General features: G+C 33.6%; 1 protein-coding gene across 3 annotated transcripts in view; it reads right to left on the bottom strand.

Moving 5' to 3' along the window:
- The window catches only part of LOC131666766 (dystonin), a 540,494-nt gene that overhangs the window by 174,330 nt on the left and 338,348 nt on the right, over nt 1-27,816 (bottom strand). For all 3 annotated transcript variants that reach the window (XM_058939663.1, XM_058939671.1, XM_058939680.1), the window contains 4 exons: nt 17,459-17,605; nt 17,169-17,392; nt 1,023-1,823; nt 38-876 (listed from right to left, as the gene is read on the bottom strand). In XM_058939663.1, the coding sequence (XP_058795646.1) occupies nt 38-876; nt 1,023-1,823; nt 17,169-17,392; nt 17,459-17,605 (2,011 nt within the window). The remainder of the gene's footprint in view (nt 1-37; nt 877-1,022; nt 1,824-17,168; nt 17,393-17,458; nt 17,606-27,816) is intronic.

Genomic DNA, 27,816 nt, shown 5'->3' with positions numbered 1-27,816 from the left:
ATCAAGATCGAGAAGAACGAGATGAGAGGTGACTCACGTGGGCTGGCGAGGCTAGGCCGTTTAGTTGGACTGCTGCTGCCACCGCGACGTCTGCTTGGACTAAAACTGCGTTCCTGAGTCATGCTATTATAGGCAATTCCCAGATCGTTGAGCTTATCGACAGTGGCGGCATGATCACGATACTCCTTATGCAGTGGCTTGAGTTCTTCAAGTTGTTGGTTGATCTTGTCAAGATCAACAGCTACTGGGGCCAGACGCTGCAATCGGGACTCAGTGCGGCTTAGCCACTCTTGCAGCTGCTCACGTAACTTTTCGTACGTGGCCAACCGCTCAGCGCGTGACTTATTCAGGCGCTGGCGCTCATCGAGCGCTACACTGAGTTCCTTCCAGCGCGCTTCTATGGACTTGAGGCGCTCACGTATTGGGCCCTGGTCGGTTACGTCCTTCTTAGTAGTAAGAGCCTTGCCTAAACGCACGAGTTCTTCGTAAGCGGGCCGTTGTTCCTCGCGCTTCGCCGCTAGCTCAGCCAGCTCAGCCTCGACCAGCTCGCCACCCTGCGCCAGATGCTCGGTCAGTCGCGCTGTCCAGCTCTCGATTTTGGTCTCCTCCTGCTGTAACCGTAATAGTTCGCGGCCGAGTTCTTCTAGTAGCTGGCTCCGGCGACTGCAACGTTCATACAACTTGTCGAAACGCGCCTGTGCATCCTGCAGCCTGCTCTCTGCACGTTTGGCCATTAGGCTTGGCGCATCACATAGCATGCACGTTACGGCTTCGAAACTTCTACGATGTCCGTCCAAATCGGCTTGCAATATTCGCTGTTCCCGCTGCTGCTCTTCCAAGCGCTCCCGCAGAAGGCTCGCCGGTCGAACCATGTTTCTGTCAACATTCAGAGAATTATAGATACGAATTTCTAAGAGAAACAGAGAGAGAGAGAGAGAGAGAGAGAGAGATGATGGAAAAAAGTAATCGATACCGTTATCATTGTGAACTTCAGCCACACGGAAAACGGGCAGTGAACTCACTTGAAATGGAGCTCGGCCTGACTGAGCCAGCCGAGTAGTGAATCGAGGGCGTCCTGTAGGCCTTGGCTTTGCAGTAGTCCCGCTTCAAGCTCTCGGGAACGTTCTGCCAAAGCCTGACTCAGCTGAGCGTGCTTGACCAGAAGGTGCTGTACGGGTTCCTCAAGATCATGCCGCTGCTGCGAGGCCAAGTCCGGTACCCCGGCTTCGAGTAGCGCCCGCACAGCCTGTTCGGCTCCGAGTAGCAGCCGTTCATTGGCCAGCAATTCGGCGTACAGAGCCTTCACAGCACGGAGCTGCTCTTCCAACTGCTTGGGCTCAAGTGACTGGCTCTCATCGAGCAGTCGTTGTGCCCGCGGCTCGAGCTCGTTTAGCCATGCCGCGGCTTTGTCCAGGGCCTCACGGTACTCGCGCTGTCTTGATATAAGCTGCGCCTGTAACTCAGCCAGTTGCGAGGCACGCTCCAGCAACTCTTTATAGCTGGTGGTCAGTTGGGCCACCTGGGCCCGCACCAGCGAGTCTTGCGTTGATATAGGCTCCTTGTGCGGGAGCCGTTGTGATAGAGAAGTACGGAAATCGTTTAGCAGCTGCAGATATTCCCTACCCTCATCACAAAACTTCTGCCCAGCCATGGTGATGAAGCGTAGATCCGCTTGGTGGGCGATCACTTCACTCACAAGCTCGCGCGTGCCCTCCTGCTCCCGGCTGCTCGCCAAACCCCGTAGCTCACTCAGTCCGCGTTCCTTTTCCTCAAGCTGCCGCAGCAATTTATTCAGCCAAGTCTTCAACGATGACACCTCACAACTGCAATTGCAATGCGAGGCATCCTTTTAGTATTATCATTACTGTACAGTCGTTGCCTACAAAGATCGCGGCAATAAACAACAATTTTCAATCTCGTTGACTCGCTTCAATTTTTAATTTTATTTTTTTTGTTTAAGATTTTAATACCATTCTATAGTCTTGTTAAGTGATTTGAAAAGTTTAGCAAAGGTTTAAACACGGAAAAATAAAAGGTTAATTTGTTCATCTGTAATAACTACCTAATAAAGGCATCATCACAAAACGTTTTTTACTTTGAAGAACGAGGGAGGGTCATTAAGTCTTTACAAAATCCAAGAGATGTCGCTCGTCACGCTTTAATTATGATGTTTTTGGCAAGCAATACTACTAACTAGATATCGTACAAAGTTTCAGCTCGATTCATTAAGTCGTTTTTTTGTAAGCGTTGGTTGAACAAAAAGTTATTGGTCTATTTGAAAAATGGGAAAAACAGAGTTTCGAGCGGTGATAAAACATTTTCATTTGAAAGGCCTTACACCAAAAGAAATCACAGCTGAGTTGAACGTCGTTCATGGCAAGTTTGTTCCTGTGTTTAAGACTGTTTATAACTGGGTAAATGAATTTAAACGCAGCCGTACAACAACAAAAGATGGACCTCGTTCACGACGCTCCGTAGAAGTAAGTACGCCCAAAATGGTCAACTAAATCCACGATATGTTGTTGAGTGATAGAAGATTAAAATTGTGAGAAATAGTTGAGGCCACAGGGATATCAAAGGGTACAATCATTTCAATTTTGCATGATAAATTGGGGATGAAAAAAATATCAGCAAGATGGGTGCCGCGTTTGCTCACTGTTGAAAACAAGTCACCTCACGGTTTTGTCGGTTTTGTGGGATGCGTATGGAATCATCTACATCGACTTGGAAAAGGGCCAGACGATCACTGGACAATATTATGCGTCATTATTAGACCAGCTAAAAGAAAAAATCAGAGAAAAACGTTCTCACTTGAACAAAAAAAATGCCTCTTTTTTCAAGACAATACTCGAGTTCACACATGTGCAGTTTCGATGGCAAAAATTAACGATTTAAAGTTCGAATTAATTGACCATCCACCATATTCGCCTGATTTGGCTCCCAGTGACTTTTTCTTATTTCCTAACCTCAAAAAATGGCTTGCCGAACAACGATTCACGTCGAATGAAGAAGTCATCGCCGAAACAAATGCCTATTTTGAGGGTTTCCAGAAATCATAATTTTCTGATGGCTTAAAAAAATTCGAAGGCCATTTAATAAAATGTATCGACCTTCAAGGAGATTATGTTGAAAAATAAAAAAAAATTACATACGCAAAAGTTTTTTTTCCTTCTTTTTGTAAAGACTTATTGACCTCCCCTCATACTAAGTAAATTCTATAACGTTATTGAGCGCTCATCATCTTATTAATCAAATAAATAAGCGCCGTGCACACAATTATGAATGTCAGGATTACACGAAAAACATTTTTAAGACCTAATTTTCTGAGTTTCCATCTGTCGTCAGAGTCGAAATATTTTTTCAATATGAAACCATGTTTTCATATTTCCAAACTGATGTTTTCAAACAAATTTTTAAAATTAGTTTCAAAACATGAAGAAAACCCATCATATTTACGATGAATTTATGTTGTGCATACTTGAGATTTTGCTTACGGCTTACAAAAATTAAAGTTTTTGATGATATTTTTATTAAAAATATTTTTATATTTTAACTAATAAATCACATTTTCACATTATGACTGATTTATTTTAATTAAAATTAGTGTCAGATGTACTTTGCGTACTCTATTTTCATTTGTACTGATATTTATTTTCATATATGCTTGAATCAAATCACAATTACTTATGGCGACATGGAAAATTCTAAAATACACCACATACGAGGTGTGTTCAAAAAGTAACGAGAATTTTTAAATTTCGCGGGTTTGGAGAGTCCGCTTGTATAAAATTTTTTTTTATTATGTTGGTACACATGCCCCTGAAGTACGATAAAATTTTCAGCAATATTCATTGCTTACTTTTTAAGTGGCAGCCGCTAACGTTAGACGTGTTTTTCGAGCTCGGCGATTTTCGTTTGTGAAAAAAAATGGATCAAAGAATTTGTATTAAATTTTGCGTAAAAAATGAAATAAAGTGTAGTAAAGTTTGTCAAATGTTAACAAAGGCATATAGTGAGTCTGCTATGAGTAAAGCAAGGATTTATGAGTGGTATAAGCGTTTCCAAGATGGTCACGAAAACGTTGAAGATGACGAACGACCCGGACGCCCAAGCACATCAACAACCGATGAAAACGTGAAAAAAGTGAAAGAAATGGTTATGAACGATCGCCGAATCACAATCAGAGAAGTCGCTGATGATGTTGGCATATCAGTTGGCTCATGCCATCAAATTTTTTCGAATGTTTTGGGTATGAAACGTGTGGCAGCAAAATTCGTTCCAAAATTGTTGAATTTCGAACAAAAACAGCGGCGAATGGAAGTTGCTCAGGAGTCGCTAAATGAAGTCAATAACGATGCAGAACTACTAAAACGTGTTATAACAGGTGACGAAACATGGGTTTACGGATATGATGTCGAAACTAAGGCTCAATCGTCCCAGTGGAGGCATTCTGGATCGCCAAGACCGAAAAAGGCTCGACAAGTGCGGTCGAATGTGAAGGTTATGCTCACTGTGTTCTTCGATTTTAATGGCATAGTGCATTATGAATTCTTGCCACAAGATCAAACAATCAATAAGCAGTACTACCTACAAGTTCAACGTCGTTTGCGTGAAGCAATCCGAAAAAAACGCCCGGATTTGTGGCAAAACAATTCATGGCTTTTGCACCACGATAATGCGCCTGCTCACACTTCATTGCTTGTTCGTGAATTTTTGGCCAAAAACGAAACCGTAACGATGCCTCAGCCTCCATATTCGCCAGATATGGCTCCATGTGACTTTTTTCTATTTCCAAAAATAAAGAGAACATTAAAAGGCCGTCGTTTTACAAGCATAGGTGACATTAAAAGCGAATCGCTGAAAGAGCTAAAAGCTATTACAAAGATCGAGTTTCAAAAGTGTTTCGAGGATTGGAAAAAGCGTTGGCATAAGTGTATTGTATCCGAAGGGGACTACTTTGAAGGCGACAACATTAATGTAGATGAATAAATAAATATTTTTTTCATAAAACGAAAATTCTCGTTATTTTTTGAACACACCTCGTATATAAAAAAATTCTATACTTTAACATGATAACATCCATCAATATTAATTGGTAAATAAACATTCAATTATAACTATATTTGTAGATTTTATTATAATTTCAAATCTAATAACGTAGTAGATTTTTAGGTGTTAAGCTATAGGTAATGGGAAGCACACTACGTTTGTTCCTCCATTTTCGTCTTCTAAATAAATAAATAAATGAAACCGTCAGTTGAGCCTGACAATTATATTTTTTATATTTTTTAACATATTTGTTTAAAATTTAGAACTTTTTTGTACGATATTCCCACATCATTTGATGATATGGATTTGAATGTATTTTGTTGGTAAAAATAGTGGAAGTCATTTTCGGCTCACTTGGAGCATTGTTTTTCACAAATTAAATTTCAAAATTTTCACTTTCAGCAATCAATGTTACTATCATCTTTCATTTATGCAACCGTTACATTTTAACTTTTCATTTACACTTATAAAATTAATTTCACAAAAATTTTTTGACGTGCAGACAATTATGCACGGTTTTATTGTAAACATTAACTATTGTGCACAATAACATGGTGCGAATCAGCGTTTATCAATTCTTATATATTACGTTACTTTACGCAATAATTTGTGCGTATAATAAAATGGTACACGGTGCTCTAGAAGCGACGATAGATATAACAAAAATGTCGAATAAAACCGTTTTCGACACTCCGTGCGGAAAGTGCGTTTTTACCGCACGCTCGGCAAAAAACGTGCGTTGAAAATCGCACTTTCCACACGTCGTATAAAAAAATACGGTACGGCACATGTTCAGGAAAGAGTTTCTCGTCTCGTGTACCTTTCCACCGTCGCTTCGCTCGGGCGTAAACGCCACACGAGACAAAAATCTATTTTCTCGCACTTGTATCGTAATGTACTATTACGTAATTCAATTCTGTATTAGGTGAGATATTCGTTTAAAACGAAATCCTAGCGATTCTCTAACTCGAAATAACATTATTAAACTATAGTACAATTTTATTGATTTTTTTACTTTTAAACTTTCAACTAATGCACTTGTAAACGTCACAATCAATATTAAGTTGTACAGTATCACAACTATAATATATATTTCAATCGACTTCCGGTCGAGAGCTCAGGCGGGATAGACGTGTGCGGTGTAGGATAGCAATAAAGATAGTGATATTAGGATAAAAGAGAGAAGAAACAATTGAAAAATGGACTAGCAGGTCAAGTATAAGTAAGAAGATCAGCAAAAGTGCGGTTATGGCGGTAACGAGCAGGAAGGAAGAGACGAAGAGCGGAGAGCAAGAGTGGACAAAGAAGGGACGGGGCAGACCAAAGAAAGTAGGAAATGAGAAGAAGGAAAATAGTGGAGAAAAGGATATAAGAAAGTTTATGCAAAAGGAGGAAGATAACAAGGAAATATGATTCGCAAAAAGTGTCAAATTAGTGCATACACCACCGAGGAAACCAGATGAAAGGTCATGCGGTAAAGTAGGGAAAAATCACAGTGAAATAATTGAGCAGATAGAGGAAATCTCGTATTTTATGCATTTTACAAGCGGGCTGATTATTCACGGCTATATGCACTCAAATAAAACAATCAAGCATTTGGTAGTCGAAAGGAGCGTTACCTCTAGAGAAATTATATCTAGGGGCCCAAAATTATCCTACTAAATTTTTCGCTCAATTTAGTACTGTACATACGAGTATACCTACTTTTCGATTCGACTAAGACGCTCGCCCCATAATCAGCTGGGGCAAGTGATTAAAAGCAAAATTAAAGGCAAAAGATTAAAAGCCCCATAATAATTCATAAATTGCAAATGAATTGAAGTGATGTTTGAAAGGTTTTCATTGGATTAAATAACAATTAAAAGTAAAATCAAGTTTTTTTCTTTTAATTTCTGTGATAACACGTTGTTTCACGCCCAGTCAAAACTTGAAAATTAAGAAGTACGGCGCTGTCCCAGCAGATAATGACAACTAAATCAAACAGAAAATCTAATAGGATAATTTTGCACCCGGAGATATAATTTCTCTAGCAGCAACGCGGGTCAAAAGTCAAAAGCAGTCGATGTGCGAACGGCCGAGAATGAAGTATCTTTACATAATCTAAAAAGCGCCTGCAGTTACCGGATACCAATCATAATATTCTATTCGGTGCAACGACTCTATGCTATAAATCACGAAAGCTTGCAGTTCAAGTTTCATTCGAATAAGTTGCATTGAATTTTATTTCACTTATAATATTTACTCGTTGTAAGATATTTAACACAAAATATCGAATATATGAGTAGATATCATATAGACATATAATATTGAATTACATAAATAGACAGGTTAAATATCAACATTGAAATCAATCGTAATAAAATTGACAGATCTCAATAATCTTTTTATTATATTAACTTCAGGTTATCATGATTATTACATGTGATGTACGTATCACTTATAAATAAAAATAATTCGAACTCTCGTAATGTAGCTAATGAGTAAGAATTTGTTTCCGATGATTTTACTCTAATTGTCAAGAAAATAGATAAATGAAACAAATATAATAAATAAGTAAATCAAATATATATAAGTAATTGCGATATATCGAGGAAAGTCAGGCAATGCCCTAGTTTCTTATGGTGCGAATTGTCCCATAAGCAGAGCTAAAGTCTTTCTTTGATAGGATATAATTCGGCCCAAGTTTCTTATAGTGCGAGATGTTCTATAAGTCGAGCTCAAATTATAAGGAAAGGTTAGTCTTGCTTAGTAAATCACAATGAGAGAAAGAACTTAGGTGTTAATCCAAGTTTATTCAGACTCATGCGCTCACTTTGCAAGGCTAGAAGTGAATGAATCTAGCCTGTGCAAAGGTGGGCCTATTTATACACAGATTTTCCCGCTTATTATTGCAGGAGAGATTTCATCGAAAATTCGAGAGACATTCGCGAATTTTGAAAAATGATTTTTCTTCATTTACAAGTAAATAACCATTAATATTAAGTTTTTAAAACATGTAAATTTTACAGAATTAGTTATTTGTTGATTTTATACAATATACAATTATCGCCAATAGTGTCGTCAAAAGTTATTAACTAATAAAGATAATTAACGTGATATTACATTATTTACAATAGAAAATTATTAAAATTTCATATAACTTTATAGTTAATTAATTTTGGAAGTATTTTCCAAAATTAATTATTTAAATTAATTAATAACATTTGAATTATGACTAATTTTTCATATTTGTAACGGTTTTCTTCTAATCTTAATATGCGATTATTAGATTTATTATCTAAGATTTCTAAATCGTAAAGTTATCATTATCAAGTATTAACTTAATATTTTCGTTCTATATATAGCTTATTGTTTAAATAAATTATTAATTGTTTATTTATTAATAACAGTTGTTATTTAGCTGTTATTAATGAAACCAATTCTTACTCATGTTCTATGCTTATTCATTTTACATATAAATTATTTATATTTTTCTAATATTTCATATGTTAATAAATAAATTAACTTTATATATTGATATTCATTATTAATTTATAATTGAATGAGATATTGTGAATCTGTATGTTAAAATCTATATAATCGATACTTTGTTATATTCAAATTATCTATAATTAACATATTTTTCTCAATATTATGGATCATTATATCTATGTCTATTATTTGTGACGTCACGCTATTTGTTTTGACTCGACTCTTATTTGTATACAGTCGCGTAAACAGTGAGGTAGCGCCGCTTAATGTATTGTTTTGACTAACCGATAAATACGTTAGACTAGTTGCAGTCATTTAATAAACAGCTCATAAATAGGACCGTTACAACATATGACTTATTTAATGTCAAATGTATTTAATATAGTGCATTATTAAGAAGCAATTAAGGTAATCGTATAAAAATTACACTTTGTTGTCTTTATTTTTATAAATGGATCACGTTAAGTGTACGTACGACAATCGAAAAAAGTTTGCGCTCTTTCCAGTATAAAAATTTCATTCAAAAATCATAATATTGATAGATTTCACATCACAGAAAAACAAAATTACTTGATAGTCAAATTTGTGAATGCATCTTTCGACCTCAATGATTCAAAGTTTCCTTTAAATATATGTGAGATACGTCTCGCGTAATTCTATCAGAACATGAGAAAAGAAACAGAAAAAGACCACTACAAATAATGCTAAATTACTACATGATTCTACCAAAAGAAACTAGTACTCAAGATGATGTATGCAACTGTTATATTTGTTTGACAGGACGAACACATATAAACTTTAAATCGAAAAATAATAGTCGAGGTCACAAAAAAATATTATCGTTAAAAATTGATGTATCTAATGAACTTTATGGAAATTCTGTTATCGATAGCACTACCAAGAAAGAACGTATTGATAATGTACCAAATGCTTCTATAAAAATATTCAGTACTTGTTATCAAGAGATAAGTAAAGGAAAGCAACATGATTGTGGTACTCTAACGAAAACTTATAAAAATGTTATAAAATTAGTCACGGTGGTCTTGAACCAACTTTAAATAGCATGGAAAAGCACCACGAAAAAAATCATGGGGTTCGATTCAGAAACACAAAATGTAAGCTCATTTAAATTTTTACAGAATTTCTGAGGGCCGTTTTTGAAAAAACTCATTTTTGAAAAAAGAAATATAAAAAAGTAAAAAAAAATCACGTTTATGTCAATTTTTTTCACGAAAAAAATATTTGCAACGTGTAAATATATTTTTCGAAGCTTAAGTAAAAGTAGTTTTTCTAATTGGTATTCAAATAAAAAATTATTTTTACAAAAAATTCTCTATTAGCATAAATGATGTACATCTTTTCATTATAGTGCGTATCAATATATCAGTCTTCGTCGAAATGTTGAAACAGAGCGTCGCACTCGATTGTCAGGTGTGTTGTGGAAGTTATTTCTCTGTTTTGATCGCGTCAATGCATGAGAAGTATTGTAGTCTTTCGCGAATATGCATAAAATAAAAAGTCGCGCTCTAACCCACGAAGAAAATCGATCGAAAATATGTTTGTTGTGTTTACAAAAGAAAAATGATTTGAGGGATATTGCTGGTGCATTACTGTTAAAGATTGAAAAAGTTTGCAGTTATGATGTTAATGATGTTAATTTACCCAGTGCTATTTGTAGTTCATGTAAAATTAAAGTATATCGTGCTGCGAAGAAAAAAGAAAATGGTGATAGTACAATTAAAATCACTTTGCCAGATTATTCTGGTTTCAAAAAAGTTATTCGTAATACGAGGAATGTTGATGGTAATATTTGTCAGTGCGGCTTGTGTATGATTGGAAGATCAAATCGTGCTACATCTAATAAAAATGACACTGCAAACCAAGAGAAAAGAAAACGTGCCAAGTGTCAACGGAATTACACTTATGGACGAAAACATATTTGTCGAAAAGTTATGAACTATAAAAAAATAGAACGTGTCACACAAGATTTGACCTTGAAAGAAAAGGAACATTTGGCTTGTAAATTGATTAAAAACATAACAGAAGAAACAAATACATCGTTTGATAAAGGTAAACTAGTAGCATTATCCCAAACTCACGGAAAGAGAATGCGAATAGAAGTTAATAAATCTGAGCCAAAAGGTAAAAAACTTTGTCGACAAATTTCGGCTGAAGACTTTAACAAAATTTCAATAGATCTCAATTTATCATCAAACAAAGCTAAACGTTGTGCTAGAGCTATTCGAGTTGCAACGAATGATAGAAAATTTTTGGAATCCAATCTGAATATTAAATTACAGAAACTAAATCACACACTCGATTCTTTTTTTAAAGTCAAAAACTGTGATATAACAGATATAGCGAATGGAAAAAGAACTATTTCCTCCCAAACCCTCGTATTTTGTAACAATGTTGAAAAATTAGTAAGCACAATTGTAGAAAAAAGAAATATTAATAATAAACACTTGAAATTCGGAATAGACGGAGGTGGGGGTTTCTTAAAAGTCTCTCTTTCAATACAAAACGACGATGACAGTATTATAGAAACAAGAAAAAATACACGGCAAAGTTATAGGGATGGTATTGCTGCAAAGCAGTTTAAAGATACAGGTGTGAAAAAAATATTATTACTTGGCTTGGTCGCACACACACGAAGATTAAAAATATTGAAAGTACAATAGCGACGGACTTGAAATTAGCAAATGTTCTAACAGGTATAATGGCACACTCAAGCATGCATCCTTGTACGTGGTGCACTGCATCGAAAAATAATCTCAATGAATGTGGAGTTTATAGAACTATTCAAAATTGTGAAAATAGTGCCTGTTCCTGGAAGAAAAAGGGAAGTATTAAAACAAATGCTAAAAATTATAATAACTGTACAGATAACCCAGTGTTTTCATCACAAGACAACAATCAGAAAATCATTGATATAATACCACCACCTGAATTACACCTTTTAATTGGCGTTGTAAATACTGTACATAAAGATATGCTCTCTTGTTGCGAAAAAGACAGCTTACAGTGGGCTCACGATTGTAATGTAACTCGTGAATTCGTGCACGGTAGTCCAGCATTTGCCGGAAATTCTTGTAAGAAACTTTTGAATAGTGTTGATTTATTACGAGCGAAATGTTGTATCAATTGCTTGAAATACGTTCAGTGCTTACAAAATTTCCGAATCGTGGTTGACTCTTGTTTTTCTTCTGTGCTTAAACCTGATTTTCGGTCTTGTATCGCTAAGTTTAGAAGTAGTTATATTGCTTTGGATATTTCAATCACGCCGAAAGTTCATGCAGTTTTTTTTCATGTACCTGATTTTTGTGCCAAAGTTGGAAGAGGTCTTGGTTTCTACAGCGAACAAGCTTTGGAGTCATTGCATTCCGATTTTCAAAGTATTTGGGCGAAATATAAAGTTCATGAGTCTCATCCAAACTATGCCGAAAAATTGTTAAGAACCGTTCAAGAATACAATTCGAGGCACATATAAGTGATCGATCAATTAGAAATCTATTCTCGAAAACTATAAACTATGTTATATATGTGCCTTATATAATTGTTATGCGTTACTATATGAAGTTATTTTATTTATTATGTGTTTTATGAAGAATATATTTATTACAAAAACTCAATTGTCATTTTTATTTCTATTTTCCAACGTATCATTTATGCTAATAGAGAATTTTTTGTAAAAATAATTTTTTATTTGAATACCAATTAGAAAAACTACTTTTACTTAAGCTTCGAAAAATATATTTAGACGTTGCAAATATTTTTTTCGTGAAAAAAATTGACATAAACGTGATTTTTTTTCACTTTTTTATATTTCTTTTTTCAAAAATGAGTTTTTTCAAAAACGGCCCTCAGAAATTCTGTAAAAATTTAAATGAGCTTACATTTTGTGTTTCTGAATCGAACCCCATGATTTTTTTCGTGGTGCTTTTCCATGCTATTTAAAGTTGGTTCAGGACCACCGTGTTAGTAGAAAGTTTACCACAAAAATAGCAAGAGCAAGTGGTTTCAAACATTTTGAAACATAAATTGAATATTGAAAATGAAAACGACGGAAATTGCAGTAATACTGAAATGAATTTGAGTAATTGTGGTAAAAAAATGAGATGTGACATAAACCCTGCAAAAGTAAAACCCGTTGGTTTCTCAGCAGAAAATTTAGATAATTATCAAGTAAACGTTGGTGCATCATGTAATGAAATGAAGAAATTAACTAACTTTTTAAGATGCAATATGGGAAGGAAATCTGTACCACCGTATTATGAAAAACATAGGACTAAAAATGCAAAATCCATGGAAAATATGTACAAAGAAAGCTTACATTATTTCGATACTGACATTAGTGATGTAAAAGAAAATAGACCTGTTATATATGTTGCTGTGGAAAAAGTACTTCAGTTTGTAACGGAAACGCGAAATTTAACTGGTAATTTAAATATTAAATGTATGGCAGATGGCGGTCAAGAATTTTTCAAAATAAGCATCTCAATACTTTCAGAAGACTATCTATCAGAGTTGAACGAAGAGGATAAAAATTTAGTGAGTAGTTCAAGAGTTCTAGGCAAAACTACATATTTAAAGAGCGAAAGTACATGTAAAAGAGGGCTATTAACCATCGTTGACAGGTTAATTATTTTGTGTGTTGTAGTCCGTATTGAACAGAAGTATGACAACATAAAATTGTTGTCTGAGCTGACTAATATTAACAATATACCCTTTAAATATGTCTCTGACTTCAAAGTCTTGCATCGTTAATTGTCAACAAATAGCACCAGCGTCTTTTCCTTACCCTTACTGTTTTGTCTCATTGAATGATCTGAGCACTCATAAAGACTTACATATCGAAAGTGAAAATGGCAGTGAGCTAACTGATTGTGTTTCTTCGCTAAAAACTTATGGTGACTTGCGAAATGATTATAATAAATTTTCATCTTCTATAAATAATAAGAAATTTACTAATCAATGCCATAGTACCGTAAGTGCTCCTCTTTTTTATTAAAAATGATAATATTTACGTAATAGAAAAATGCATTTTACCAGAGTTTCATTTTTTACAAGGTTTTGTAAACCACATGTTTTGGAAAGGTTTAGTTCCTATGCTAGGACGTGAGCAAGCTTTGATTTGGCCTTAAAAATTAAAACTTGTGCCGAAACATTTTCGAAGGAAATGCTTGCTGGGTACTTTTAAAAGAAGCCGATAAATTGTGTGATTCAGAAATTCAGAAATATATATATATAAGATACTTCAGATTAGTCCCGTTTATTTCCGCATTCAAAGGAATGGATAAAATTGTAAATAGTTATTTTTCGACAAGACGATTTGATAACTGTGATTTAAACAAACATATAAAATAACTTCACACAACACTTGCAGCTATTGAAATATCTAAAACTTTAAAAATTCATTTATTTTAGAACATCTATAACATTGTTTACAATTTTTGAATGGTATTGGGCTCGGTCTCTGATCCGAACAAGCTGGAGAATCAGTTCATAGAGTATTTATTCAATATTGGAATAAATATAAAATAAACATGAGCAATGATGAACCTTATGTACATCGACTGAAAAAAGCGGTAGTAGAATATTCTTCTTTTCAACTTTTAAAATTTAATTTAATTTTATTTATAAAAAATTATTACCTAAAGGGCTATTGTAAATACATTTCACTTGTTTATGTATAAATAAAATAAATTTAATTATTACTGTTAATGTTGTTGCTTAATTATTAACATCCATGTTATTTATTTATGAAAAATTTGATTGAAAGCTCAAAAACGATATTTATGAACATTATAAAAAATATTAATGAAGGCTAAATAACGTTATTTCGAGTTAGGGAACCGCTAGGATTTTTGTTGAAACGGATTTCTGACCTACAACTTACACAAAATCGAACTACGTAAACGGTTTTATGAAACATTTTTATTATACCTATCGTCTATTCTAGAATACCGTGGGTGCTCTATCGTTATTTTAAAGCTGATTTTTTCATGAAATTATACTGCAGCATATTAGCCGAAGTCACTTCATAGTATTTCATGTAAAACATTGATTTATGATTTTTTTTATTGTTGATTATATTTATATGAATCTAAACTTGATAATATAAAAATTCAACAAAGCTATATGCCCTGAAAAAAAATGTAATTTATATGTATTAAGATAATTTTACCATATTATTGTAAGGTTAGACCATCACGTAAATATGGATTTTTATCTTCCTCTGATACCTATGATTTGTCTTAATTTTTATTAATTTAATCAATCGATAATAACTCAAGCTATTAATTAGCTCCAATTTGCTATTTTTGCCACCAATTAGCTTTCATACCCATACACATCCTTCCTTACAGATAACTCATATGACCATAGTTCAACCAATCAGAACACGAATAAACAGGATTCACTTTCAGACCCTCCTTTTATTACAAGGATTTTTTCGTGGATTATTTATTAATACATTAGTATAAAAAATTAGCAATATTATTCAAAAATTGCAATTTTTCAATTTTGAAACATCTTTAATTCGATAAGACATAATAAATATCCAGAAAACGTCAAAGAATACATATACTTAGCATAATTTATCGAATATTTTGTTTAAATAAAATAATAAAGTTTCTTAAATTACTTTCAAAATTACGATAATTTAAACAAAAACAACCACTTTGGAAGTCACTTGACTATAGTTTTACTGCTTATATGAAACCAGATTAATGAAAATTAAAAGTGAATCTATTAACAAGACAAATAAAATGACAACCCTTATTTTAAAATCTTAAAAATTGACAAAACTACCCTGTATGAAAGTCTGATATTTAATGTCAAGACATTAAATATTATAGTCTAATATTTAATGTCTTGACATTAAATATCAGACTTTCAGATTAGAATAACTTTCTATGTAATAATAAAAATGTATCTTTATAGTACATGTATAAAAATTTTCGGACTGAATAATTCTGTATGTATTATATGTACATATGTCAATTTCTAGGATTTAAACTTTCTAATTACATTTCCAACAGAATTATAAAAATTATAATTTTTCAATTGTAGAAAAAACTTCAATTTTAGGCTAATTTTTACCTACACGGGAGTCAAGATAAGTTATTGATTAGTGGGAAAAAGATTCTTAAATTTTGTTATATTTTGAGTTTTTAATTAACGCAGATAAAATATATATCTTACAAATTTGTTTTATTTTTTTTTCCTACTGTGATCGAAAAATTAAATGTCGCTCTAACACCAACAACTCTTTTCCGCACTGATAAATGACATGCGAGCTAATTAGCTTACGTTAGCTAATAATGAACTCATTTGGTATTTGTTAGATAATTGCTATCACTTATCGACTGAACCGAAAGAAAAGTATTGTACATTATACGTGACAAAAGCAGAATTCAACTGTATCACTCGTATCCGGCTTCACCTTAGGGGGCAATCAATACATCGGGAAGGATGTTTGACTGTCGTCTCAATGTAGTGCAATATATTATTTAACTTATTTATACTAATAATAAAAAAGGCTAAGAATGTTAAATTTTTCAAAACATGAACAATTTTTTTAATTTTACCAAAGAATAGTTTTGAGCTTTAAAATCTAAAAACTAGTAGAATATATATTTATAGAAAAAAAACAAATAAAAATTTATATTCAGTGAATTGACGTGAAGCTGCCTATACATATATACATACCCCTCCTGAAAATAGAGCATAAGATCTTGGGTAAGAACTTGTGTCAAAAATTGCATAAGAAATACCATGGGAACTTATTCTTATGCAAGACCTATCGGTGGGTTTTCGACGTAACAACTTGCGTACGAAATTACGTAAGAACTTAACTACGATTGAACTTAAAAAATTATTTTAATTATTATTTGGCAATAATTCACAATTTATTTATGATTTTAATGCTCTACGCTTGTGCCAATAATCAAGCATAATCGCTATGCACATACGATAACTTTTTACAAAAATTATTCGTCAACCTAGAATTTATAGGATATATGCATGATATCGCATCGACTGATCTATCTTATATAATTACCAATCAGCTGTACGAAATCAATGTACTATTTTTAAACCCGAATCCGTCATTTACCCATGCATCTATGAACTTTTCCAAGAAATAGATGTGATTTATTAGTTCATTAATATTTAGACAGATGGTGTACTCGAAAATAGTACATCGATTTCTTATAGCTGCTTATAAATCACAAGAAAAATTACAACTGGTAATTATATAAGAGAAATCAGTCAGTACGTTAACGTCCAGTTCCATAATTTCTAGATTGGCGAATAATTTTTATGAAACGTTATATTAAGTATATAACAATTATGCTTGATTATCAGTACGAGCGTAGAACATTAAAATCATAAATAAAATAGTCAATTATTGTTAAATAATAATCAAAATAATTTTTTTAAAGTAAATAGTCGTCAAGTTCTTACGTAAGTTCTTACATCGAAAATACACCGAAAGTTCTTAGATAAGAACTTACTTACTTTTATAGTATTTTTTATACAATTTCTTATGCAAGTTCTGATCTAAGATGTTAAATGCTCTATTTTCAGGAGGAACGTTATATAAGGATAGTTTAGGTTACGTTTCATAATAAAATTTGATTCACCTGAACTTTGCTAACTCGTCGCGGGCCATCGTCAGGCGCCGTAGCAGTCTCTCTGCACAATCGGCTGCTTTTTCGAAGCGATTTTTCAGCAAGCATCCATTTTTCTCCATACTCGAGAGCTCGTCACTTGAAAGTACTTCATTTCCAGACAGAACGATTTGCCTTAACTGATCGAGACATAACGATATCGGTCTAGCGTGGACATCGATATCTTCTTTCACTTGCTGCCACAGAAATTGATTGTATTTAATATATTGCGAGTATCAAGTTTGCTATTCATCTATGATTACCTTCAAGCTATTAATTTGATTTCTAAGCTCATCAACGTCCTCATTGACGACATCTTGATGAGAAAGTCTGTCCTCAATTTCAGTGATCCATTGTAGCAGCTTGCCCAGTGTCTCTTCACATATCTTGTATTTTTCTTCCACGGTTTGCTAAAATGTGTCATTTCATTAGTCAGCGATCTTACGAAAACTTTTCACGCGCTGAATGCAATAGGCTCGATTTGCGTACTGCCATCTTACCCAGTGGCAATTACTGCAAATAAAGCATTGCCAAATACCTAATAAATATTTGACTTATAAGCTCGGACATGCAGATATTATATTTAGAAACACGCACGCACACGCACATACACAAACACACATGATAGTTCATGAGATAATGCAATGTAATATCACTTCAATAACGCAGCAAATTATGAACAATAGTAAATATCATTAATCTACTTCATTCATAAAAATTTGCTCTAATGTATCTGTTAACTCGTACCAAATAAAAATTTGGTAGGATAACCGTGTCACCGATAGATAAATGGTACAATTAACTTTCACAATGGTACAATTAACTATACACATTACCAAATTATAAATTAGGTAGTTTATAACAACTAATAATTTTTTTTAATTCTTTTATGAAACGGATATACTAAAGCAGTTGATCAGGATGATAACGACGAAATTTCGGTCTACCCCATTCTTGACGACACAAATGTTAGTTAGATGCAAATTAGAAGTTATGATAAATGGTATTTAATAGAAAATAAATAAATTAAAAGTTTCAGTGCAGTTTCTCTGCTGCTGAAAAAAATATACAGCATCTTTAGTAAATAAAAACAATACTTCAGGATTTCTTTTACAAAGAAAATAATGTATTTATTGAAACCATTTCAGCCTATATGAGTACAGTAGTAGTACGTATAGGTCACTAATCACGAACAATATCATCCATGTAAAAGAGGTCGAAGTTTCCTTTTGTTTATAGTGTGGAAAATGAATTCGCTGGATTGAAGAGGTAAAATGATACCTTCTTTTTTCGATTTAAAAGAAATTACAGACAAATACGCGCGCGCGTATGATCATCTCCAAAGGTATAACTTATTTTAAGAATTCTGAAAAGGTCAGATACATCGATGTATAAAAAATCAGGTACATACACGATAAAAATAAACGCACATTTGGAGGTATCCTTTCCACTCCTTAAGATACATTTTTTTAGTTAACCTGGAGATAGAATGAAAAGTAGCCAATAGGCTTTACTTTATGTGTCTCGGATTCATGTATGTAATGATTCAGAAAATTAAATTGTTAAAAATTAAAATAATTATTAGCTGTAGAATATTTTCTTTAGATAATTTATTTTCCAAATTAAAAAATTTCATTTCAATTTTTTACTAGTATACGAGTTACGATGAACTTATGACTTAAAACAATTATATTTTAATTCAAAAACTTGATTAATTGTAAGGATATTAAATGGAAAGTCCTATAAGTTTCGAAAAAAGTTCTATATGTTAAAGTCTTCAAAGTTTTTCTGTTTCTAAACAAACAAAAACCATTTGTCAAGTTTAGGCCAAAACCATGACCCTCTCTCTTAAGTTTTAGTTCCATTGGTAAGTGTACATGCACAAGATCTTTATTATACAATATCAACAATACGTAATATTTTCATTGATTTTTCAATTTTTATCACCGTCGTTTATAAATTTTTCAGCTAAAGTCAATCTTAGAAGTAAAGATAAGTAACTTCGGACGTGATGGAATACTAGAAAATGATTCAGGGGCAGTCTTTTTTACAAAAATTACTTCACTTATCAAGTTATTTTTATGATATTTTAAAAGTACAAATAAAAGTTTGTCCGTTAAATGTGGAATAGATATAAGATATTTCTTTTACGGTAATCCTGCTTTAATTTTTCGTGCTGTTGTACTCACCTCTAACTAATTTCGCGTATCTATACCCTGCTAATTAAGCTTGCTTTATTTCGTGCTATTGGTTTTGCGTATACGATATAATTTGAATCACGAAACTACCTATAAATATATTAGCCCTGAGAAATAAATTTTAAATTATGGTGTTAGTCTAACATAAGACAAAACTATTATTTCTCAAAGTTTGTTTATTACTGTATTATTTTTCATTGTAATATCTTTGTTGCCATATATAATTTAAATTTTATGTTATTTAACGCAGTGTATAATGCAGTTACAGAAGTTTAATATTAATAATTTATCAAATTATCAAACCGGACTCCAAGGAGTAATAAAGGAACTATCTGTTTTTCTGCGCTCGAAAGTTTGGAAATTGAATGACCATAAAATCGCACAAATAAAAATATTAAAGTAACTTTTCATAAATGATATACGATTTTCCATCGTCAGTTCATATGAAAAATTCAAAATTAAATTTTTCAATTGAATTTCTCTTTTCATATGATTAACCTATTAACGGTCATAGATGTCATTTTTTGGACATGTTGATTGCAAAATTCATATGTAAAACAAAACAATAAATTGATTTAACTTACATTTCCTTATGTTTTTGCTAAATACGAATCCATGCTCAAAAATTGTATTAAAATGTTTTATCAAAAGTGTTCTGCAAAAAATTTGAAAAATTTGAGTGTTCCTTGATCAATTTTAAAACATTTTTCTTCTTTAAAACTTTTTCCTAAACTTTATATGTTTTAAGAAAAAAATGGTAACGAAAAATGAAGTTTTTTTCAGGTTTTTGCATTTTTCCGTCATTTTGGAAAAAAGCTCATATAAAAAAATTTCTTGTTAAAGTTCAACAATTTTGTGTACTGGTAGTTGAAGAAAGATTTCGATATTGACGCGTTTTATGCTACAAAAAAATTGATAAATAAATTTTTTTTGAAATTTCACTATTTTTTTGTAAAAAATCCCGACATATTTAATTTTGCAAACAAAATTTTTTAATTTTGAGCACGGATTCGTATTCAGCATACTCAAAAACATAAGAAACGGTACATTGAATTAATTTATTGTTTCATTTTATACATGAATTTTTCAATCAAAAACATGTCCAAAAAATGATATCCATAATCGTTAATAGGTATAAGTCACTAATTTAACAAATATGGTAGATATATTGATAATTATAGAAGAATTGAAATAAATTTGGTTCGTTTCAACGAAGCTCGAAGTTCATAGATTCGCACGTCTATTTTTTTAAGTGTATGCAAATCTTCGACGATTATACTCTTAAGACTAATGTTTCTAAATTATTTATGTTTCCAAACTTATGATGACAAATAAAAATGCTACATGTGGAAGTTATATTTAAGCCGATCGAAAGTGGTCGTTGAACGCGTGTACAAAAATGTTGAATCGATGATAAATATTCTGAGTAACAATGCACATCAATGGGATCCAACTCACAGATACAGGATTAAGACGCAGATGCATAACAGAGATGAAGTAAAAGTACAAGAAAGTGCGACATACGCACAGTTAGCTAAAAGCATAGCTTGATATTAAAGAAGCTCAGATTTGTAACAATATGTAAGTAATACGTTCATCACTTTTTTTCTGATGCTCAAACAAGCATCAGCCATATGGTGTTACGATCACAGAGGTAATCGAGCATCTCGAGGATCAGCTAGAATCAGACTGTGCGAGAAGCTGATAGGTAAATATCCAACATGCAGCTCTGCTTCACGAACAAATACTTGCCCAACATTAAGACTCAATAACAGTCATGTAGAAACGAGCCAGGCTTAAACTTACCCCAGCTTCGACGGTGAGATTATAGCGAAAACTAGTGGCTGAATACGAGAGTAAGCTGAGCTCCTCTGCAGGCATTTCTCTAAATATTAGGGCCTGACAAAAAGGTTTGTCCAGAAACGGAATTTCTTCAGTCGAAGCTTCCATTGTTTCGAGCTGCACGTGATGACTTTCTCTAAGAAATCCAGACTCTTTGACGCTGACTACTATCTTGCGTTCACTTTTATTTGCTTGGAGCTTTTCCACTGAGACAGACGTACTTTCGGAGTAGCTGGCTGATAAAAGCTTCGTCTGTGCAATTAGTCCCCAACGAACGGCCCCGAACAAAGATATTTCTCGTCCAGTATCTTGATCGAACACGTAGTCAGTGTTTTGGTCGATTTGTGGCTTGACAGAGATTTCTTGCAGGCTATGAAAAGCGTCAGTGTTGGCTCTGGATCGATTTTCGATAAGAACTTTCACAAGATCAAATATTCCAAGGCTGAGAATCGATTCAGAGAACGAAATGGCGTCGTTTGTTCTTGAGTATAAAAATTTCTGATTATTCAAATCGAAAGTCCGTAACTCGATGAATCGACTGGCAATAAGGTCTGACAAGATCGCAATTCTCCACTGAATCTCGTCCTCTCCGGCCGATGTTATACTTTGCTGGAGTTCTTTTGCGACAGGGCTTTGCTGTACTTGTGCTTCTGCCTCGCCAGTGCCAATCGGACCCGCGGCGTTCGCTGCTTGGTGCGAAACTGGTGCACATGTAAGAAGTCGCTCGTCATGATGTGTTATTAGTGTCGAGCCTGAAGTTTCCATTCGACCCTCGCCAGTAATATTGCTTAGTGTTAGAGTGTAAAATTTGTTCTGAGACGAGATAGACTCTAACTTAAATTTATCGATTCCTGTTCCTAAAGTAACTTTTGTAGGCATAACTTCCTTCATACTATCAACTGTTATCACGTTTAAACCTGAATTATTGTACATGATTTTTATTTTATTGGCCATTTTCATTTTTGTGGATGATAAGTAGTTGGGAGAACGATGAGTCGCAGATTTAACTTTAGATACGGATAGATCGAGCGTCGTAGACGCATTTCCGTCAAATGAGATCTTCAGAGAAGCTAGGCTTTTTATCGAGTTGACTAAATGACTTATTACTCTGCTTTCTATTTCAATAAGGCTGTAATAATTGCTTTCTTCGAATGGAGTATTAGTGAGATAACGTTCATCAGGCTTGTTTTGCTTTCCCTGAATGCATCCGATTTTTTTGTTATTCTCTGGCATAAGGCTTTGCTTGTGGAACTTATGCGAAACAGTACTTTCCGCAAAGGATTCGGCATTTCTCTTGTTACGGATTTGTACGTTTATAGGTTTTTTTTTATCATTCTGTAAATAGTTTGACCTATCATTCACCATAATTTCACCAAGTGGACAAATTATCTCGCTTCTTGTTCCTCTGGCCAATATCAGTTCATTTCTTTCACTTTTCCTCTTTAAATAACAATTACATCCAGAAATAAGATCAACCTCCTGGCTTGAGTCACTTGATATGGGTGACGTAACCCGGTCAGGGCTTCCATCGTGATTGCCGGCTGCTGTGTTGACGTATCGATTCACTTGCTGGTCTTGATTGAGCTGATTAACTGCAACCTTGGCGACATCATACTCCAATGTCGACGATGCGTCACGACTGTTTGCGATGAATTTTACTAGAGTTAAAATCGTAATTATTTCTGAAGCTGAGGACAGTCCTTTTTCTTTTTTCGAATCATACGATGTTTCAGCTCTTGCGATATCTGCAGCCGCGACAAGTGAAGTTAGTACTGTGATTGATCTCATTCTGGTGGTATCATTGAACGATCTGCTCATTTTATCATTGCATCTAAGCTTACTCTCTTCCAGGTCGACCAAACTACCATCAACGGCCTCATTTAAGCTCATTTCTCCAGCGCCGTCTACATCCTTGACAACAATTACCACAGATCGCAATTTATCTGATCCCAACAGCACCAAAAGATCCTCCGACTTAGAGGATTCCGTGAAAATGACCGGCGCCTTGACTGAACCATAAAATAACCAACGTTCCGTTTGCACTGGATCCAAAGTGAAAGACTCGCAAGGCTCCTTTGACTGAAAGATATCAAAGCTGAGCTTCACCGCGGCTCCAGTCCCGTCATTTTGACCTCGCTTCAATGCTCGGTACTGCAGCAGGTGCGTCAGCTCGTCGGAACATGGCTCCGATAAAGCTATCTCCCAAACAGATCGATTCTCACTTGACTTAGCAGCGTCGCTCGCGATCACGAGCACGAAGGCCCTTGCCGACTCGCTAGTATCTTCTCTGCTGTACCGTTCAATGTAGGTCGCACGTTTAAAATTGGCAAGGTTCAACTCGCACTTATCCCAGAAGTCAACCGCCTTTTGATATGAGTGTAAGGCGTCGATGACATCTTTGACAATGGCTTTCTCGAGCAGCAAGCGATTATACAGTGAGCCCACTGACGGTGTATTGACAAACTGGTAGCGAGCCACTACTGCCTCCACTGGTAAATTCCAGACGCCAGCTACCTCCTGGCGATCATCGTGGTCGTCGTTACGGTCGAAGTCATAATCGTCGTGGTTGTTGGAAATTCGCGACGCGGTTACCTGGTGCCTTGATTTGAATGTTACGCTGATTCCATCTGAGTTGATGAGTAAGTTATGTGGTTGGTTTTGCCACTGTCGTTCCTTAACTGACTCGTCATCGCTTTCCATGGACGGTGATGGTTCCCTTTCCGATATTTTATTTTCGTCTAATTCCGACTGTTTCCAACGAAGGTTATTCCTAGATAACATGTGATAAATGCGTGGTTTCTAAATAATCGTTCCATAGCTGTTTACGCACACCCAAACTTGGAATAAACACATATTGCCTGGGATGATGGAAATTAATTAGGAAAAACACTATAGCCATAGCGAATAAGAAGCCATCTTGGAACCCGCAAACTACTTAACTTACTCGCTCAAACAAATAGCGCTGAAATAAATCATGAACTCATATAGATCCAAAGGAAAGAAGAGAGAAATATCACGAATAAATAAAAAATGACAAATAATTAAAGGGACGAGGATCAATTGAGTAAGCAAAGGAAATATAAAATCACGATGAGGCGAGAAGTTCCGTGATGCAAGACGCAATAGCACAAACTGACGAATGGAAGCAGAGGGATAAGGAGGGAACGCATGAAGCGATTAGGCCAAAACTACTCACTGTGATTCAGTGTAGTGGCTGATACTGGAGGTGTTTTGCTCTTCGTGTACCAAGCTCTGATGTATGCTGAATTCACTACGAAAAGTTCGGAATGGCCATTGCTCGTGATGAGCATGCTGAAACATCCATGATACAAGGTAAGTTATATGAAACATATTAGCTTGAAAACTATGGATAATGATATGTCCAATCCCAAATGAACGTCACTCGAGCTGTAGTCATCGCTCTTCTTTGCCATGCGGCGCTTGAATGTTGAATAGTGGAAGAAACTTTACGACAGCGACAACCAATATGAATTTCCTAAAAATGTTACAGTTCTTCTATAACTACTTCATTAGTAGGTCCTCATGACTGCTTAACGAGAGTTGTTTCATTAGCCTCAGCTTTTCATTCAAGTTCAACGATCTCGCATCAGTATGCAATCAATCGTAGAGTGATAATACTGACTATGGATTATATTAATGAAACCTTGACCGTCTGTGTATCATGGACTTGTCTATCGATCAGTTACTACCTCTAGATATCCATATAGACGATATATATATGTTATTTGGCCACTTATTCAATTTATCACGCTTTATTATGCACATTCGGCTCATCTAATTAAACAATTTTCGCGTTAGCAAACTGTCAACAATAAAAGTTTTATATTTTATATAAAGGTGACAGAACAGCATTCTTTGAGAAAGCCTAGATCTCGCTACGTAACAGTCTACGATTACACCAGCGTGCTATATTAATAGCTATTATTCGTATTTGACGATGTCGATAATTAATATTCTGAAAATGAGATAGATAGATAGATATAGACGGGGAGAAGAAAAGAAAGAAAAATATACAATTAATAGTAATTTATACGAGTATATCAGAATATGCTTTCGCTTTCCGCTTTCCTATATAACTTGCACGAAAGGTGTTTAATAATAACACATCAAAAACGATCGACATAGAATTGGCATGAATCTGGAGAGTTAAAATACGCTCTTATAAGATTTGTACGTACTTTCAATTTTTGTTTCGTTTATTGACCAGGATGTTTTCTGTGTCTAAAAAATGAGAACACAATTTTTTAATCAAAGTACATAAATAAACTTTATTTCATTGCTTATATTAGCGGTCCCAAACGTCTCCACCAATTAAATTTGTTAGTTTTGGATGCAGATCGAAAAAGTAAAATAATGTCATTGATCGGCATATGAGTAACTACAGAAATCATAAAGCGCTATCATAATAGGGCTATAATAGTCGACTTATGATTCATCATTGAATAGCCCTGCTATAAAAGTTCCATTGAAAACCATTGAAGAATTTCTGAATGGTTTTCAATCTTCGATCTGAACACTCCAAATGACCATTGAATATGATTCCTCATCCAACAGGAAATGTCAAGATATTAAATACTATTGGTTCCAATAATATAGATTACTATTGATTTCTAATCGAGATTAATCATTATCAATAGAAAAATATACTATTAAAGTAATGGTTTTCAATAGGATTCAATGAAATTTCTCATGTATGTTACCCAATCGATTTCAATGGTAAAATTCGTGGTCAAATCGAAGATTTGAAACCATTCGAATGCGATAATCAATTTGATTGAATTGATATCAATGGTTTGTTATTGCAACATTCAAGTCTCGTATCGTTGAATAATTTTCAATAGTTTTGAATATGAAAGTCCTAACATTTCAATAATATGCAATAGAAAATATCAATCTAATTGAATGGGTATTAATGGTCTTTTATCGCATGATCAACTTTTTTTCTGACGTTGAATAATTTTGAATAGTTTTTAATGTGAAGATCACATCAATCCACTATTATACAATAACAGAAATTAATCTCATTGAATAGGTATGAATAGTTTGTTATTGCTTAATCAAGGATTTTTGTGGCGTTGAATAATTATCAATAGTTTTGAATGTGAAAATTGCAACAACTCAATAATATCCAATAGGAAATATCAATCTTACTGAATGGGTATCAATAGTTTGTTATTGCATAATCATGGATTTTTGTGAAAATTCTCGAACATGACGACGATTCATACATTGTTGTACAAACGTACAACGTATTTCCAGAATATCCATTTGAAGGAGTGACTCATATCCGAAAAATTCAAAGCGAAAACGAGATTGATCTCATCAAACCCATTGGTGAAATAGATTGCAAAATAATTTTGGTAGACGTTAGAAATGCTAGATATTTATGCAAAATGCCCAATTCATTTGAAATCCAATAATAATGTTCATGTCAATTTTTGTAATTTGTTGATGTACATAAAAAACCATTTATTTACAATTGAAAAAAAATCGAATACCCATTAAAAATTATATTCGAATATGTTTTTACTTAAAAACTATTAAAATTGATAAAAGTCTATTCAATCAAATCATATACGGAGTTTTTTCATTCATGACCTATATAAAATTATAATATCCAAAGCATAAGATACGATTCTTCAATTATAGTATCGAACAACTATTCAAATTTATAAAAAATCATTCAATTATGGAAATTTTTTCTTTCATCATCTAATGAAAAATTATAGAATAAAATTATATTTGATAAGTTTGTAGAATGAAGGATTATTCAAAACTATACAAACAACTTCTCAATAGAATACGATTGAGTTTTACTTGCATTTACCAATCATTAGATTTCATTAAAAAATATTCAATTGAAAATATTTGAAATTTTTTTGTTTGCCTTTCATAAGAAATTATAGAATACTATACCTCATTGAATGCGATTGGGTTATTTTTATATTGACCAATCATTAAGATTAAAAAAAAAACTATTAAATGAAATATTGCTAAAGTTACAGTATTGCTTTTGCTCATATTGGCATATATGGAAAACCATTCTATAAAATATTATTGACCAACCGTGTAATTGGATAAAAATTAATATCCATATAATATGATTCAATAAAATATGATTGGACAATTATTGTATCGAAAAATTATTAAAATTCATAGAAAGATATACAATAAAATATCATTGATTAATTATTTTATTGAACTGTGATTGATATTCATTCAATGCAATTGGATAGATTATCATTGAAACCATTCCTATACAAAGTATTATTCAGAAAGATTGCATTCTATTAAATTTAATGGTAAGTTTTACTATTAGTTATGCTTACCATGAAGTATTATTGAAAATCATTCAGTTTTAATCGTCATCGGAACATTGAACCATTCAGTTCATTGATTACCATTGAATATGAATGATCCCGAATAGGAATGAATGGAACTTTTTTAGCAGGGAGAGTTTGAAAAATTAGCAACAACTTTGTGTGTATCTGTGTGCGTGCGTGTGCGCGTACGCGCGCGCGTGTGTGTGTGTGTGAATAATCATATACATTTCTTCTATC

The sequence above is a fragment of the Phymastichus coffea genome, unplaced genomic scaffold (genome assembly GCF_024137745.1).
Source record: "Phymastichus coffea isolate CEN01 unplaced genomic scaffold, Cenicafe_Pcof_1.1 PCOF00004, whole genome shotgun sequence".
In the NCBI taxonomy this organism is placed as follows: domain Eukaryota; kingdom Metazoa; phylum Arthropoda; class Insecta; order Hymenoptera; family Eulophidae; genus Phymastichus; species Phymastichus coffea.
Note: the sequence above shows the minus strand (reverse complement) of the source record. Positions and strands in the feature narration are given on the sequence as shown.